Source organism: Nyctereutes procyonoides, unplaced genomic scaffold (genome assembly GCF_905146905.1).
Source record: "Nyctereutes procyonoides isolate TBG_1078 unplaced genomic scaffold, NYPRO_anot_genome, whole genome shotgun sequence".
Classification (NCBI taxonomy): Eukaryota; Metazoa; Chordata; class Mammalia; order Carnivora; family Canidae; genus Nyctereutes; species Nyctereutes procyonoides.
Genome location: NW_026575036.1, coordinates 21,675,571 through 21,692,829, shown reverse-complemented (window position 1 = coordinate 21,692,829; position 17,259 = coordinate 21,675,571). Strand labels below are relative to the sequence as shown.

Genomic DNA, 17,259 nt, shown 5'->3' with positions numbered 1-17,259 from the left:
TCCTAATATCAGAAAAGCAGTCTCTATTCAAACAGTTGTTCCTTTTGGTATGAACATCAGTCCCATATTATAATGTAATAAAAATCATAATCAGCATGAACATGCGTTGAGTACATTTTGGCCAATATTATGCCAAATATGTTACCCGTATTATCTCTTTTAAGCACCTTAACAATTGCATGAGATTATTATTACTTCCATTTTACAATTGGCGTATAGAGTTTAGGTAAATTGTTGAACTTTACACAGCTGGTTAGGGTAGACTTGGTTATAAAAACAAGATCTATCCATGTACAGTGAGCATATTCCTGCTTGCAAGATTAAAAACATCTTCTCTACACTGTGCCAACCTCATAGCGTAGCTTATATTTATAATGATGATTGTCACAATTACAAATCCAACAAAATTACATTTAACGATGGCTTTCATTTTCCGATTTGTTGCTGGTTACAACTGCACTATATTAGATTTGAGCTGGTATGAAGAGTATAATTTTCTTATAAAAATATAGAATTTGACACCAACGAGATCTGAGTCTAAGTTGATATGTGATCTGGGTAAATTACTTAATTTCTGAGTTCTGCCGGGTGTGTGTGTGTGTGTGTGTGTGTGTAAATTAAATGAGGCCATCTTTCTTTGACATGCACCATCTACATGTCAAAGAAAAATTCCACAAGTGGTAGCTATAATTATCAATGTGAAGAAATTGTTTGATTGAAATGGCATAGATTAGTTTCTTCCTGGCATTTTCATTGGCAGAGAAGGAGAAAGGAAGAGAGACAGACAATATGAATATCATAATAGTTAAGCCTAATGTAATGAGAAGGCATTGAAGCCAGAAAGGATTTGTGGAAACCTAGCTTCGTTACTTAGATGCCGTGTGAAAAGTAACATTTATCCTCCATAAAATGAGGGAAATAATGCTCTTTACTGGACATAGTAAAGATTATAATAACATGGAATACACATCCCATACAGCTTCCCATTTCTCTCTTTTTTAAAAAGATTTTATTTATTTATTCATGAGACACACACACACACACACACACACAGAGAGAGAGAGAGAGAGAGAGAGAGAGAGAGGCAGAGATAGGGAGAAGGAGAAGCAGGCTCCATGCAAGGAGCATGATGTGGGTCTCGATCCTGGGTCTCTAGGATCACGCCCTGGGCTGAGGGTGGCACTAAACCAGGGTGGTGCTAAACCGCTGGGCCACAGGGGCTGCCCCCTTCCCCACTTCTCTAATAAAAGGTAAAACAGTTCTATTTTAGAAAGAGCATTTCCAAAAAAATCAGAACAGACTGAAAATCAAATATTCCATTGCAAAACCCACTTTGAGTGGCACACCTTCAGTGATGGAAAGGAAATATTTATTTTGCCTTCATTAAGCAGATAGCCAATTACATAGGTGCAGTTCTATTTTCTGTTGTTTCTATGAGAGGAGGCATGGCTCTTGATGTAAAGATACATTTAGGGCTGCAATGTAATTAAACGACTCTAAATTACAATGTACTGAAGGTAACCACTATAGAGACAGGTGTGGGAAAAAGTCTGTTTTTGTTTTGTTTAGAGTGACAGGATGCTTACTTTAGGGGGAAAAAATTAGATGTCTGTAATTCTGTGATGGATGAAACGACACTTGTGAGGAAGGGGTACAAAAGAAGGGGGACTAATTGTGGAAGAATTGCCATCACCGAGGTGGGTCATTTCCTTGGTAAAAGCAAAATTAATCTCCTTCCTCAAACAAGATTTGTTCACATCCGTGGCGAACACCAGATGGACCAAGCGTAGGATATGAAAGTGAGGAGGCATGCCACGAGAGGTCAATTCAAAGTGAACAGAATTTTTATCGTTGAGAGTTCAGGGGAGGAAGGCTTGCCAGGAACTAAATTGAGAGTGTCTTCCTTTGTGTTTGTGAAGATTTACTCATTTATTCCTCTACCTTTACCTTCACATTTTTTTCTCTCCCTTGGTTGGATTTCAAGACCATCTGACCCCTTACTCCGCTTTTATTTTCATACAGGTGACAGGAGTAATATGGAGCCTGCAAATCAAACAGGTGCATATGAGAAGTGAGAAAGTAGTTCCGAAATAATCATTGCTTTCTGTGGCTATTGACGTTTGTAGAATTTAACAGACATCAGGTGACAACTGGATCCAGAGCTACAATAGTTGAGGATGATGAAGCTAATTGTAGATGCCTGGGGTCGTTTGGATATCATAAAGAAAGGACGTATTAATACTGTGAAGCTACCTGTAGAAAGGCTCATAAAATGACCCAGAGATACAATGGCAGGGGCCGACACAAGCTTTGCGGGGCTTGATGTTTCAGTAATTTGGGGGCCCCTTTAAAAATATTGTTATTTCTATTTAATTGAGAGAGAGAGAGAGAGAGAGAGCGCACAAGACGGGAGAGGAACAGAGAGGGAGAAGCAGGCTCCCTGTTGAGCAGGATGCAAGGTGCAGGGCTCCCTCCCTGGAGCCTGAGGTCATGACCTGAGCCATGGGGCTTGATGTGTCAGTAATTTGAAACATTTAAAAATTTTTTTATTTTTAGTTATTTGAGAGAGAGAGAGAGCCCACAAGACGGGGAGAGGAACAGAGAGGGAGAAGCAGGCTCCCTGCTGAGCAGGATGCAGGATGCAGGGCGCAGGGCTCCATCCCGGGAGCCCGAGGTCATGACCTGAGCCTAAGGCAGCCACTTAACCGACTGAGCCACTCAGGCGCCCCTGGAGGCGGGGCGGCGGGGGCTTTAAACAAAACTAAGCACAAAAATGAATAGTAAAAGGGGGGAAAACCCCACAAATACAGGAACTGTGGAGACTGAGATCCTGCAGCCGGCAGATGAGCCCCGGAGACGCTGGCCGCCTGCAAGCTCGCGCTGCCCTCTGCACCTCGAGCGCTCTTCGGCTCCCAGCGGCTCCGGGAACACAGAGGGGCCCCCGCCGGCGGGGCCTGGCCGCTAAGCTGCACCGGGGTCACCCCTCGGCCGCAGCACGTCGCGCGGCAGCTGATCCCCGCGGCGCGTCAGGGGCACAGACCCGCCAGCGGACGCTCTGCGCTACTCCTCGGCGTGGGGACCCGGCGCTCCAGGTGCGGGGCTGCGCGCACCCGCCGCTCGGACGGCGCTCGAGGGGCGGCGGGGAGCGGGGGGCGGGGGCGGGGGCGGGGGCGGGCCCCGCGCGGGAGCACGAGCCCGGCCGCGCCCGCCGCTGATTGGCCGCGCGCGGCCCCGGAGGCGGGCTCTCCCCGCGCTCGCCCGGCCCGCGGGGGCTATATTGGCCCCGAGCCCGCCGGGGCGACTCGCCTGCCCGCGTCGCTCGGGCCCCGGGAAGGCGTCGGAGGGCGGCGCGGGCGTGGGGCGTGGGGCGCGGGGCGCGGAGCGGGGCCGCCGACGCAGGGCCGGGGGCCGGGGGCCGGGGGCCTGCAGTGCGATGCGGCAGCGGCTCGGGGCGCGGAGGCTGGCGGCGTGGCTCCACGGCCCTGCCCGGGGCCGGGACTGCTGCTCCGGAGGCTGCTGAGGCGGGCGCCGCGGGGTCGGCGTGCAGCGCGGCGGGCGGCCGCGGAGAGCTGCGGAGCGCGGGGAAGCCGGGTCGGCCTCCCCCCGCCCCCGCCCCCGCCCCGGCCCGGCCCCGGCGCAACCATGCGGGTGGCCAAGTGGCTGACGCGGCTGCTCTATCAGCTCTCGCTCTTCATCGCCAGGTCTTGGGAAATTCACTTGCACCCCAGGCAAGGTGAGGTCGCCGCGGGGCGCCTCCGGCTACGCGGCGGGGGCCCCTGCTCCCCGGCCCTGCAGGGGGGCCCGCGGGGACCCCCGGATCTGCCGGCCCCAAGCGTCCCGCGGGGGTGCGGCTGAGCGGGGCTTCGAGGACTCGCTCCCGCAGGGGCCGCGCGGCGGGGGCGCGGCGGGGGCGCGGCGGGGGCGCGCGGGGGCGCAGAGGCGCGCGCTCCCCGCAGGGCTGGGGCCGCGAGTGTCAGGGGCTGCGCCCGCGGGGGTCGGGGCGGGTCGGGGGTGTGGGAAAGCGGAGCACGTGTGTGTGCGCGTGTGCGTGCGCGCGCCCTCGCCCTCGCCCTCGCCCTCGCCCTCGCCCTCGCCCTCGCCCTCGCCCTCGCCCTCGCCCTCGCCCTCGCCCTCGCCCTCGCCCTCGCCCTCGCCGGCCCGGGTGCGTGCGTTCGGCGTGACCCGGGGGCGCCGGGACCGGGGCGGGCGGCGGTGATGACGGGGCGCTCAGTGGCTCGCTCCCGCGGTTGCAGAAGCCCTGGTGAGGACGCTGGGCTCCTACGAGGTGGTGACCCCCGCGCGGGTCGATGAGTTTGGCGAAGTGCTCCCGCAGAGCCACCCCTTCAGCCGGAGGAAGCGCAGCTCCGAGGCGCCGGGGCCGCCGCCGGCCAGGACGCACTACCGGATCAGCGCCTACGGGCAGCTCTTCCAGCTGAACCTGAGCGCGGACGCGGCCTTCCTGGCCGCCGGCTACACCGAGGTGCACCTGGGCGCCCCCGCGCGCGGGCCGGAGGGGCTCGGCGGGGCGCCCCGGGACCTGCGCCACTGCTTCTACCGCGGCCAGGTCAACGCTCGCCGGGAGCACACGGCGGTCCTCAGCCTCTGCGGAGGCCTGGTGAGTGCCCTCGGGGCCCCTGGCGGGGAGCCAGCACCGTGGGCCAGCATTTTCCAGGTTGGTGGCTGGGTGACCCCGGGGGTCAGAGGGGGTCATCAGAGGGAGCAGCGCACAGAGGAGCGCAAGCCCAAGGCCGCTGTCCCTTGCACGGGGACAGGGTGTTGGAGGCTCCGTAGTCTACCTGCTGGCAAAACCGCCACCCCCCGCCCCCCCCCCCCCCCCCCGTGTGCAAAGCCAGCGAGACTTCTGGAAGTGTCAGCTCTTGAGCCGGTGAGTCGGGGGGTGGTTCTTTGGGGCCTGCGCCGCACGTGGGAGATCTTTTCCAGCAGGAGGGCGGGCAAATGGACTTCACTGACACACCAACTTTTTTGGAGCCCTCAGGGAGGCAGGGTCCCCTGAATTAGGTGGACTCCCCTGAATTAAATCTGCTCCTTGAGTTTAGGAGGGAACGAATATACGTCAAATGCAAAGTCTCAAGAGAAGGTGGCTTTCTTGATAGCACGGGTCTAGCCATAGAGGCTGCACCTGCCCCCGTCCAAAATGTACCACGGTTTGACAGTGTCTACAAAGACCTGGTAACCAGCAAGTGAGAAGCGATCCTTAGAGTGACAGGAGTAAAAAAAAATGGAAATTTTGGTGAAGAAAAACTCCCAGAGAAAGGAAATGAAATAAGATAGTGGGTTCTTTGTGTTTTGTTCCCTTCGCTTGAAGGCAGAGGTTCTAATCTCCCCCTCCTCCCTTCCCTTTAACCATGAACACTAGTCTGAGGAAATTTAGGACCTTTTCTCAACATACTTTTAACGTGTGAAATGTAAATTGGCTTCCTTTTAAGGGTTGACAGTAATCGAAATGTTAGAGTACAACATACGGTTTCATAATATACTTCGTTAATGCCCTAAGCGGTCTATTGGGGAAGGGTCTGTTTACTATGGCGGTGATCATGAGTATAAACCAGCCACACCAACTCTGATACAGAGATATCTTTTTGATAACAAAGTCACAATGTCTGTGGTTTCACCTACAATCCTAATTAAAGGAAATGTTAAGTATCAGAAAAATAGGTCTAACACTTTCCCATTCAAGTTTCTGAAACCCCAGGTTTTGATCTGTTAAAACAGATGCTTCATTAACTCCTGGTGGAAGACCTGTTCAAGAAGAAACAACTAAGAATTTGGTTACTGGATTCTCGAATTCAAATGCAGTGCTTCCTCTTAGGTTAACTGATGTAAGCCGTCTTCCTGGGTTTGAGTGTTGGTCATCACTAAGTAAATTTGGAAGGTCTCCTTGCTCTTTTTCTTGCTACTTTGAGCTGTATTTACATAGAATGCCTCGAACAATTTCCTTCCTTTCTGCTGTGTTAAATGTAAGAAGCTTGCAAACACCAGATTGGCAGAGGCACTGATATTCATACAGCCACCTATATATCAAAGGAAAGAAAAATATTATTTTCTAGAGCCTTTCAGAATGGCTAGCTCATCTGGAAAGTTCTAGATTTACTACCACAATTTGTCATGGTTAATGTTTTCTTGATTTAGTGCTTCACAGCATGGAAAAGTATTCCAGATGGGAAGCATTATTAAGAGTGAGGTTTCTGCTCATGTTGATTCATGATGCTGGTGTAGATCAAATTATTCAATATCCCCTTTTTGAAATCAAGAAACGGAAATGTTTTTAGGTCTTGACTGGAGTTCTTCTCGCCTGTTACTGTGCCAATTTGGATATAGCTGTCTAAATTATACATTATTAGTCTGACTTATGTATGCGCTCTGCTTTTGAGAGATTTGTTGACCTTATCAGACTTAACATTTAAAAAACTTACTTTGTACCTAATGCGTTTTAATTTCTTTGTAAGGCTGCATTGAGGATACCCCGGTCATGGTAGAGCTAGATCCTGGTATTCGCTGTATTACTGGAGATGTTCTAAGTGTCTTTAATGGTGTGATCATGACCAATTCGAAGTCTAAGTTATTGGGATTAATGACCGTTCTTTGACTTTCCCACTTCTGCTCTTTTTTACCAGAACCGGTATTAGTTATGTATTTTTGGCTGTGTGTCTTCTTTGTACCCTGACTCAGTCATTAACTTCTTTGACAACAGTCGTGTCCTCAAATAGCTGAACTTCTGGTAGATTCTACAGTCCATTTGTCATTATATGCAATTCTCCTTACTCTCAGATTAGTCTTTAGATTTGGATAAAATTGTTGTACCCACAACCTGGACCAGCTGGATTGTTTGCAGATCAACCTCTCTACAATGCCTATGAAGTTACTAATGCTAATCTTCTGGCCCTGCTCCTTCTTGTTCCCGGACTGGTGTTTGACTTTGTGTATGTGACTCTGATCTAGCTTTGACCTCTGCCAGTCCGTTAAACACTAACATTGAAGTTTACTGAAGGATTGTTAGAGCCAGACTTAAAATTTAGAGGGGTTCTTTTTTTCTAGTTTCTTTGTTTTTTTGCTTTACGTTTGCATTTAATTATAAATGGATGTGTGTTCCTGAGTATATTGAAATGAATGTGATTTTTTTTTTCTCTATTAATGTGTATTGTCCCCTATGTTGCTAGATTCAAGCATACATTGACGACTGATGAAAATTGACCCCATACGAGGCCATACTGTTTGTCCCAAAGTCGTTGTTGGGGAGGAAGGAGGAGAGATGATCCCCCAGTTCCTCTAGTTTCTGGTGTCTTTTGTACCTTAGTTGCTGGGCATCTTGGCATCTTGCACCAGTAGCTCAAATCTAGGCCTGAGAACTTATGGCCTCCTTTGGCCAATTGAGGCTTCTGGACGTCCCTCCTGGATGTCACTGGTGCTGCCTGTCCCTACAAGGTCTGACTGCCACACTTACCTAATCTGGCTGGCTGCTGCATTGTGCAGCCCTTCTCAATCACTGCTTCCGCTGCTGTACCTTCACCACGTAAGGTGGCTTAGTGTTGCTGTTGGTAGCCTTGTAGAGCCCTCTAAGGGTCTGAAATACTCTGTGGCATTTGAAAGTCAAGGGGGACTTCGTTCTTCCATTTACCAAATTCTACTACACTTCCCATTTAGTGGGGGCGTGTGTAGGGTGCGGGGAGGATCTCTTTCAGAGATCCTTTCCCTGAATCCTACTCAGCATGCTGAACCACTTATCTTGGCAATTCCCTTAAACTAATATGTCTTCTCTCTCTAGGATCTTAATCCTTGGTGGAGAAGTTGCCGTGTGTACATCTTGTCATCTCCTCTTCTCCTGTCATCCTTTCTTCCTGGAATCCAACGAAGTTACCCCTTCACATCTCGTTTACTTGACCAGTTCCCCTTCCATCTTCCCACCTTTCTCAGGTGGCTACTGAGAACTATCTATTCTAGAGGAAGGGAATGAAAGCCAGAAAGTCTTCAAAATATTTCTGTGCAACCATTAAAAAAAAAAAAAAAATACCCCAACATGAATTAAGTAGAGCGCTAGTGTGGCATTAACTTTAAACATGTGAACTTTAATTTCTATATGGTCCATTTTTTTCCATTTTTGGAGTCTCCGTATTTACATATTTCACTAAATCACTGAACTGTAACTAGTACTAGCGTTTTGGGTCCAAGAACCAGAAGGGGCTAAGGATCTGCCAGCAGTCTTATTTCATGTGTGTATAACTTCTGCTTTTCTGTTTAATTTCTCATAAGTATAACATAATTCAAACATGTCTAAACAGATTTATTCATTTCTAAAATCTACGGTAGATATGAAAATGAAACCGAGTCCTAAAGCTACCTTTAAGTCCTAATGGCTAGTCAAACTTTTTTAGTCCATTGATAAACTGTCACAGAATGCATAGTTATCAGGCCTTAATACCCCTCTATTCCACTTTAAGCTTCGTTTTCATGGTCCCATTCTCTTATCTTCTCGTAATGTTAGCACTGTTGCCGAAGTAGTAGAGGTCAGTATTTTAATGAGCTGAATTTTGGGTGTAGACTTGTCAGGGTGGCATGTATAAATTATACAGAGGCTTCTTGCAGCAACCTCTGTCTCTACTAGCCCTCTTCTCATATTACCCAGTGGGTTCCCTTCTTCCACAGGCCCTCAGGGACTAACCCGACTGCCTAGACTGTTAACTTCACTATTTCTTGGTGGGATTTGAAGCAGTGCAGTCTCTTTGGTTGAAAGAAACCGTTTCCAGATGTCATAAAACCAGACATTGCATCTGGCTTATACAGTGTTCTCCTGCAGTAACTTGCAGTGGCGCTGTGTACTTTTTTGAAGTTTCTCATAACCATTCTGCAGCATGTCAGGCACTAATGCTCTGATTATTGAGTTGCTTTAGTGACTTCTTGTTCACTTTCCATACGGTTATTTCTTATCTTTTTACTGATTTTTGTCTATTCAAGGAAAGTTTTCTGAACTTCCTATTTCTCCATGACTAACATAGCCTCACATCATGACATACGCCATTCTGCATTCATATATATATATATGTATATATATATATATATATATATATATACACACATATATATATTTTTTTTTTTTGGTGGAAAAAATTCGTAAAGACCTCTTGGTTATTCACATACTCTATTAAGTACTCCAATACCACGGAGAATTTCTTATGCCACTTAACATTCTAATCTTAGTTTAGATTCTCCAAGAAGAAGATGACAAGGTGGGATTGTGTATGCAAGCATTTTTTTTTTTTTTTTTTTTTTTTTTTTTTAGGGGGAAGTGCCTGTGTCAGAAAATAGAGTGTGAAATTTGAAACAGGGAGGATGGGACTGTTGGGTAGAGGAATCCAAGGCTGCTGGGAGTCTAAGCAAGGTTCAGTAAAGCCTGCCCCAAGCCAGATTGGGCTGGGAGAAGAGTCTCCTGCCTGAGGATGAGTATACCCTTAGTATTGTCACACTCCATTACTAAATGGGAGTAGCATTTGAGAGGGATGGCTGGTCTGCAAACAACGATGGATTTCAAACCCCAGTAGCTGAGGCCCTTGGCCAGTTATGCTCAGCATTCTCAGGGCCACCATATACAGACCCCAGGCACACAAACACTGGAAGTCCGTTTTAGGCTCTTGAGAGGACTGTGGAGAGTGTTGTGTGAACTTGGAGGAAGGAGTAAGAGCATTGAGACCTGTAGTGGAAATAAGACCCTCAACTACACTTTGCAGGATGACTCCATGTGGATATGGAAAGTCAAGCTCATGGCCTTGTGCAGCCGGAAAAGGGAGTGGGTTGGGGGGGGGGAGGCCTGGACTCACTGCAAGGGGCCTCCCCTCATGTGGTTTTGTGCAGGGTCTAGGGGAGGCAGCAAGTCATTGAAAGGACCACTCTTAGCCTACCATGGAGCAGGAAAAAGAGCCCCTTGAAGTAAAGCGATTGCGGCAGTGAAGGGAAGAGTGGGTGCCTATGGAAGGTGTGCTACTGTAGACGAGTGGTTCTCAACTGGGGGCACTTTTGTCCCTTGGGATTCTCGATGATGTTTGGAAACCATTTTACCAGTTACAGTTGGGGTGGCGGGGGCGGTAAAGTGGATGCTCTTAGCATCTAGTGGCTAGAAGACAAGGATGTTGCTAAACTTCCCCCAATGCACAGAACAGCCTCTTCTACAAGTAACTATCAAAATGTCAGTGCTGAAGTTGAATAGCCTTGTAGGAAACAGACTAGAATTTTGGACCCTAAAAGGAGATCAAAATAATCTTGACTTACTTAAATGACTGCATGATCCTGTGACCATTAACCAAGAAAGATATTGACAAACAGGTGGCAAGGAAGAGAATTCTAGAAACAACGTGTTTGGTTCCAGAATAGGTTTATATATTATTTATAATACTTTTAATTTCTATTTACTTTGTCTAGAAAGTCCTTTCTCCTAAACTCTTCATCCTTCAGATCAATTTTAAACCTTTCCTTATCCCTGATTTTCTCTAGACAGAGCTGACAGGCCTGCCTTTGTTCCACTACTGGGTGACTCTTTATACACCATTTATTGAATTGTGGTTGTTCACACTTCTTATTTATAGGTTTTAAGTGTGGGGATGATTGTGACAACCGATACAGAACGTGGAAATGCTCAATACATAGGTGGATGAATGAGCTAAAGCCACTTTTAATGTGCTAAGTAATTAGGCTAGTTCTTTTTTATCAGTCTTGCAATGCAGGAAAATTAATTTGAGTGATTTTAGTTGAGGTACTTGGACATCAAACTGCATAGGTTAAATCTGAGATCTCTAAGTAGTACCATTCATATGGGGTTATGTTGTACCTTGTTACCTGAGGCTTTGTTTTGCTCATACTTCCTGTTTCTATGAAATATACTTAAGCTGTTTAATTCATATTAATATTTGGGGGAAGTAATTTTTTCAACAAATACTTAGAAGTCATTTATTGTGTACTAGTCACTGTCATATACTAGTGGTACAGTATGTCATTACAAGAATATTCAAATGTTCATGAGCTACATGAATGCCTTATTACCATAGTAATAGCATGAAGGCATAGTGGCTCTTGATTATCTTAGTCTGAAAGTGACACGGTACTTCTGTTTGCATTTTGCTGATGCCTGGCTCTACTGAGCTGCAAAGGGCTGAAAAGTGAGGGGCAAGTAATATGACCAGGAAGAAGAGAGAATAGATACTGGTGCTCACCACCAGTCTTTACTATAGGCTCTTCGGCTCTTCTTCCGTTCACCAAGTGTCCCTTTGTTCTTCCTTCCTACACGTCATTGTCATCTTGTCTACAAGGAGACAACTTCAGAGGGACACTGTCTTCTATTCCCAACCCTATATACAGCATGACTACAACCCTAATCTTAAACTTCCTATAGAAAGAGGTACCCATTAGTAACTGATTTATAGCAATGTTGGACTTCTACAGAGGGGCTGTGGAGAGTTTGCCTACTACTTTGGTAAGAGAGTTCTTTGATTACCTTCCTTGATTCTTCTTTCTGAGAAGTCCAGTTACAAAGACCCCTGGTTCTGCTTTCCGGGAGGGTCTTGCCTGTTGTCTTCCATGGCCTTGTCTAAGCTGCTAGGAGGATGCTGTCAGGTGGTGGGGGTGGGGACACTTTTCAGGAATGCTGAAGTAATTAAGGGTCTATGGATTATGTTACAACTAAAGCAGTCAAGGCTTCTTGAGTCTAGGCCCATGGTTCTTTGACAACTTAAATACCTCAAAAACTTAGTTGACTTCTGATGGCAGATCGAGTTTTGGTAATTGCTTCGAGTTTTCTGTGACAGTTGCCACAATCTTAAAGGCATTGATGTACAATCTGAATGCTGAGGAGATCTCCTAAGGAAAAGCAAAATACTGGATTCTCACCTCACTGATGAGCTCAATAGAAGTCCAGCTGTACTAAAGTAGAACAAAACTACAATATGTTGTAAACTTCAGGGAAAAATAGAATGGGAGACCTGAAAGTGAAAACTATTTCTCTAAATAATTGAAGAGTACGTATGTTAATTGTAAATCATAAGAAACCAGGAAAAAAAAAACATGCTATTAATATGACCAATGGTCTGGCAGGTGTATGGCATGTGTCCTTCTAGATGTTACATATTTTCAAGCAACCTTGGCTTATAACATTCCAACAATAGATCATGAAGATATTTCCGTTACACATCTCCAAGCAGTTCTGAATAACATACAAATTAATTGTTATGACTTTAGTTTTTATGTCTCCAGATATTTCAGGAAGTTGGGAGACTCCTGAGAACCACTCCCTAGTCCCCCTCGACCGTTCTGCTTTTAGTGCATTCCCATAACTTCAAAAACACCTCTGTGCCTAGAAGAAAGAGGAGTACTGCGGAATTTATTCCTTGTTATTAATGTTGCTGGGGTACTACTTGGATCAGACTCATTTGGTTATCTAAGGCTTAGGTGGATGAGTCCAGAGTCCTTTTCTTGATCCTTATGAGCAAGGATTGGTGAGAGTGGTCTCTTTTCAGGGGAAGTATAGGCAATACACTTCCTCTCTATAGCTTCCTCTCACTTTTATACTGGAGATCTGGAGTTGTCCATGGAATGGGGAATAAAGAATGTTGTTAGAGGAAAGAAAGACCCTTCTTGAAAACCTTAGAATTTTCTACTTCAGGTTCCTGGAGACAACTGATTTTCTTCATATTGCTGATTCAGTCAGTGCATGCTTATGTATAATACTCTATTTCGTAGGCTTGATCAGTGGTGTTATGAACTGTTGGGGAGAAAAAAAAAAAAACCTGCACCTAATGGAGGATCCAAAAGTAACAATGAATCTGAGTTCATCTTCATGATCTTTCATTACATAACGATTACACTCTGCCCAGAGGAAAAAGGGTGGCGGTAACATCTGTGTTTTTAGTGGAGAATTTTTCATCCCATTTCAAAATCATCGACATTTTAACATATTGTCTTTCTCAAGAAATTAGGTAGTTTTAGTTCTACTCTCCAGGTCGTGGAATTGAGGATCAGATATGAAGTGACTTGCCCAAGTTTCTGTAAGTATAAACACAGAACTCCTATTCAGGCTCTTATTGTAAATAGCATTAAACTGATTCTCATTATGACTTATGAATAACTACCACCACAAAGACTGAAATACGTAATTACTTGTGATCCACCCCTGGAATTAAAATCCAATTTTATTAATCGTTGAGAGTAATTTGTTGCTAAAATTCAGTAGAGCCTCTAATTGACTTACTCAATTGGATCTTATTTTGAATGTTCTGTAGTTGCCAATACTAATGTGATAACTGTAAACGATTTGGGAAAAGCGTCCAAATGGTTTATATATTCTACTTGTTTTTACTCTTTAATGAAATCTGAGTACATTATTGGTTGTGGCTACAGTACATGTGTTTGCCATGTATTTGGAAGAAAGTATGTATAAATGCCACAATATGAAGTAACATTTTGGAAAAACAATTACATATTATAAAAAATACTCTAAAACATAAAAATTTTGACCTATGAGACTAAATTGGAACCAGTTGTATGTATAATCACTTACTGCCTTTCAGTACAGCTTGGCAAATAGAAGATCATTGCTCCAATAAGTGGGAAACCCTTTCCCAAGTGAAAACTAGTTTTGTTGCTTTTAATAGTGTTCCAAAGAAAGTGTTTGGAATTTGATTGGCATTTCTCATGAATCAAATTGCAGTGGCCCTCTGCAGATAGGCAGGTTGCTAAAAATATGGCATGATCTAAATATAATTCTATGAACCACCTGTTTTAAGTCCTTCAATATCTTACCAGGTTTCTTTCCAAGTTAAAAAACACACACAGACACACAAACTACATACACAAAACCAACAACAACAACAAAAAACCCTTTCTTAAGAGATTTTAGGCAAAGCTCTAATACTTTTATTTGAACAGAAAGTCCTCTGCAGTGGGGTGGATTATAGAAAAAAAATGATGGACGTAATCTATTTATAAGTTCTTCATTGATAAATACAAAAGAGTCACTTTGAGGACAAATTATTCTTCAAGTATTCTAAAACATAAAGTCCTTGTGGAAGAAAAGCTTTTGAGTTCTAAAGGCCATATTCTTAGCAGGCTACAGTGTTCTAGCACAACTTAAAAGGAGGTTCTTATGGACTCTGGATAGAGCTATTCTCACTTCTCATGTGGGAATTCAGGTTTGACTCCTGTGCGGTGTGACTGGAACATTATGATAGGAATACCTTATTGTCGGATTTTGATCCAAAAAGAGTATAAAAACTTCCAAGGTAGATCTTCAGTATAGCTTGGGAGAAGTAGTTTTGTATTCAAAGTAGTTCTGTGGATGCATGCATTGAGATATGTAATAAGCCACCTCATAATCATTGGTATCTTTTACTGAGATACTATCACACTTCCCTTCTTTAGCATGCCTTTTTAAAAAGGCAGAAAGCAATTTTCCTATGGGTTCATTTACTCAGGTGTCAAAATTAGTCTGTTACTTATAAGCATAAGTAAAATTGAAATTGCATAAGTAGAAACTGAAATTATATTTTCAGGGAAGCCATAGAGAGCTGGAATTTTCTTATATATTGAAAATAAGTGATTTGTAGTTGGAAAACGGGCACTGGTAGTATTAGAGGTGCTAGAGCATAGGCCACTAGAAGAGTAAGGAAAAAAAAAGAGTATCCAAGAAATAATCGGAGGTCTTTCTGTAACACTACACGAAATGTTTATTCTTTGTAGCCACAGGATATTCCACTGTATGGCTGTACCATAGTTTATGTAAATAGAGGTGGTCAGTGGTCTTTGAATTGGATCTGTATGGGGTCTGTTTGGAGTTTCAACATTTCTGGAGTCCTTTTGGTAAATCCTATTTCATCAGAAAAGTATCTCTATCATAAATTCTCCCTCGTGGTCTCTATTTAAATTTTTTTTTTTCTTTCCTCAGGCATTCGCATCTTGTAGTCTTTCTCTTCCAACTCATACCATTGCTGTCACTGTAAATCAGGTTCTGTTACCTCTCTTTAGGGTTTTATAGCCTTTATCTTAGAACTGCTAATGTTTTTTTTTTTTTTGCCACCATCTATAACACACAAAAATGCTAAATTAAACTTCATCCTTATAGTCTTAAAAATAGTTGACTTTTAGTCTTCTCCATCAATTTAATGTTACTCATACACCGATGTCTGGTATGTGGCAGGCATGAGAGGCATGCAGAGAAGAGTAAAGGCAAAAGTTCTGCTATGGAGCTTATATTGTAGTGGGCATCAAACAAAATGAGGTAGTGATAAGGGAAGAAAACTGAAACTGGATAAAAGGAGTGGATCTAGGAGGTGGGGTGACATTTCTTAGAGGGTGTTAAGTGTCAAGCAGAAACCTGAAACAAGTGCTAGAGGAGCTAGCTGGGAGAAGTGTTTGAAGCAGAAGTTTTAGCAAAGGTCCTGAGGTAGGCATTTCCTTGTCATATTTGAGGAATAGCAGAGGTGCCAGGAGTAGAGCTGTAGAATGAGCCAAGGTGGAAGTGGGAGAAATCACAATTGGTCGTGTGCCTGGAGGGACAGTGGGGGAAAGGGTGGGGACATCAGGACATTGTAGACTATTGTAAGGAGTTTGGATCTTACTGAACGACTTGGTCATGTTTGTTTTTTGAGTGACATGATCTAGACTTGAGGAATTACTGTGACTATTCCATAGAGACTGGAGGGCAGTTGGTTTACAGAGGAAACCAAGCGTGAGGTTAGATCATGGATGTGGTAGTAAAATTTGGCAGAAGTGGTTGGATTTCAGTTATGCTTTGAAGGTTGAGCCATCAGGATTTGCAGATGAATTGAATGTGGGATGTCTGTGTGGACACAAGAGCCCATCCTGGATTTCTCTAAAAACTTTTGGCCTGAATTATTGGAATGATATGGTTGCCATTTACTGACATAGGGACCATTGAAGAAAGGGCAGGTTTGGACTGCAAATCAAGTTTGGCTTTGGACAGGTTCAAGTTGAAAATGCTACTAGTTATGTAAGTGGAGATGTTGAAAGGCAAGTTAGTGGATTCTGGAATTTAGAAGGTAGACCTTCGTGAAAACTCTTCAGTGGCTCTGCATTGCTTACAAATTCTTTTTTTTATTTTTTATTTTTTTATTTTTATTTTTTATTTTTTATTTTTTTGCTTACAAATTCTAAATTGCTAGCATCACCTTTGAAGATCTCTAATCTGACCCCAGACAACCTTAAGTCTTGTCTCTCACTGCCTGCTATAGACCAAGCCAAACAGGCTTTCTTATTACTAGAATGTGCTAGATTTTTTTTTTTTCCATTTTGATGTCATCACCTATACCACTGTTTACACCTGGGATGCCAGTCATCTCAACTCTGCCTATGAGTCAGTCTTCATGACTCAATATATGAGAATGAAGGGAACCATGGAAAGAAAATGTTCTAGTCAGTGGATGACATTTAGTGAATAGAATTCTGGGTGTCCTGCTTTCTGGTGCTCCCTTTCACCTGCGGCACTGCATGCTTTCCCTTAGTGACCAAGTTAATTCTTTTCTTTGTTTTCAGATGGGAACATTTAAAGCCCATGATGGTGAATATTTCTTAGAACCTATAATGAAGGCAGATGGGAGCGAGCATGAAGATGATCATAACAAACCACATCTTATATACAGACAGGAAATAAAGAGCAACTATTTTCTGCAATCTCACAAGCCTTGTGAAGTTTCAGGTAAATTGTGAAGTAAAACTCTTTTGGTACAATCACACTACTTAAATATCTTTATCGGTTAGAATTGACATATTTCCCTTAAATATTGAAATATATTTTAAACAAATTTTCTTGGCCCGTAAGGACCCATTAGAAATTAGTGTCTGTAGGCAGTTTTGTAAACTAAGATCCAAAGAAGCATTCAGTTTGAGATCTGTAACAAATAATCATAAACTTTATGCTGCAATCAGTCACACTAGTGTGCTTTTCCTTAAGAGTTTTAGTTAATTGAATAAGCTAAGGAACAATAACTCGTTGCTCAACTTTATATGTAAAGGAAACACTCATAGTTTTCTCACTCTTGCTCAACATTGCTTTTGAGGTTTATATTGGTGTGTGCAGAAGTTCATTTGTCATTGCTATGCAATATTGAGTATATTACAGTCCATTTGTTCATTTTCCTATTGATAAACTTTTGGGCTGGGCTATGTGCATTTTGTCATTCTGATAAATGGTGCTGCTGTGAATTTTCTTGTTTCCATCTGCTGTGTTGAGATTCTCCTGAGTATACA

At 44.0% G+C, this 17,259-nt stretch overlaps 1 protein-coding gene across 1 annotated transcript in view; it reads left to right on the top strand.

Annotated features, from left to right (window-relative positions):
- The first annotated feature begins 3,633 nt into the window (after positions 1-3,633).
- Positions 3,634-17,259, top strand: part of ADAMTS20 (ADAM metallopeptidase with thrombospondin type 1 motif 20) — a 163,910-nt gene continuing 150,284 nt past the window's right edge. Inside the window, exons 1-3 of the mRNA XM_055318796.1 lie at positions 3,634-3,733; positions 4,254-4,615; positions 16,546-16,708. Of these exons, the coding sequence (XP_055174771.1) occupies positions 3,643-3,733; positions 4,254-4,615; positions 16,546-16,708 (616 nt within the window). The 5' untranslated portion in view covers positions 3,634-3,642. The remainder of the gene's footprint in view (positions 3,734-4,253; positions 4,616-16,545; positions 16,709-17,259) is intronic.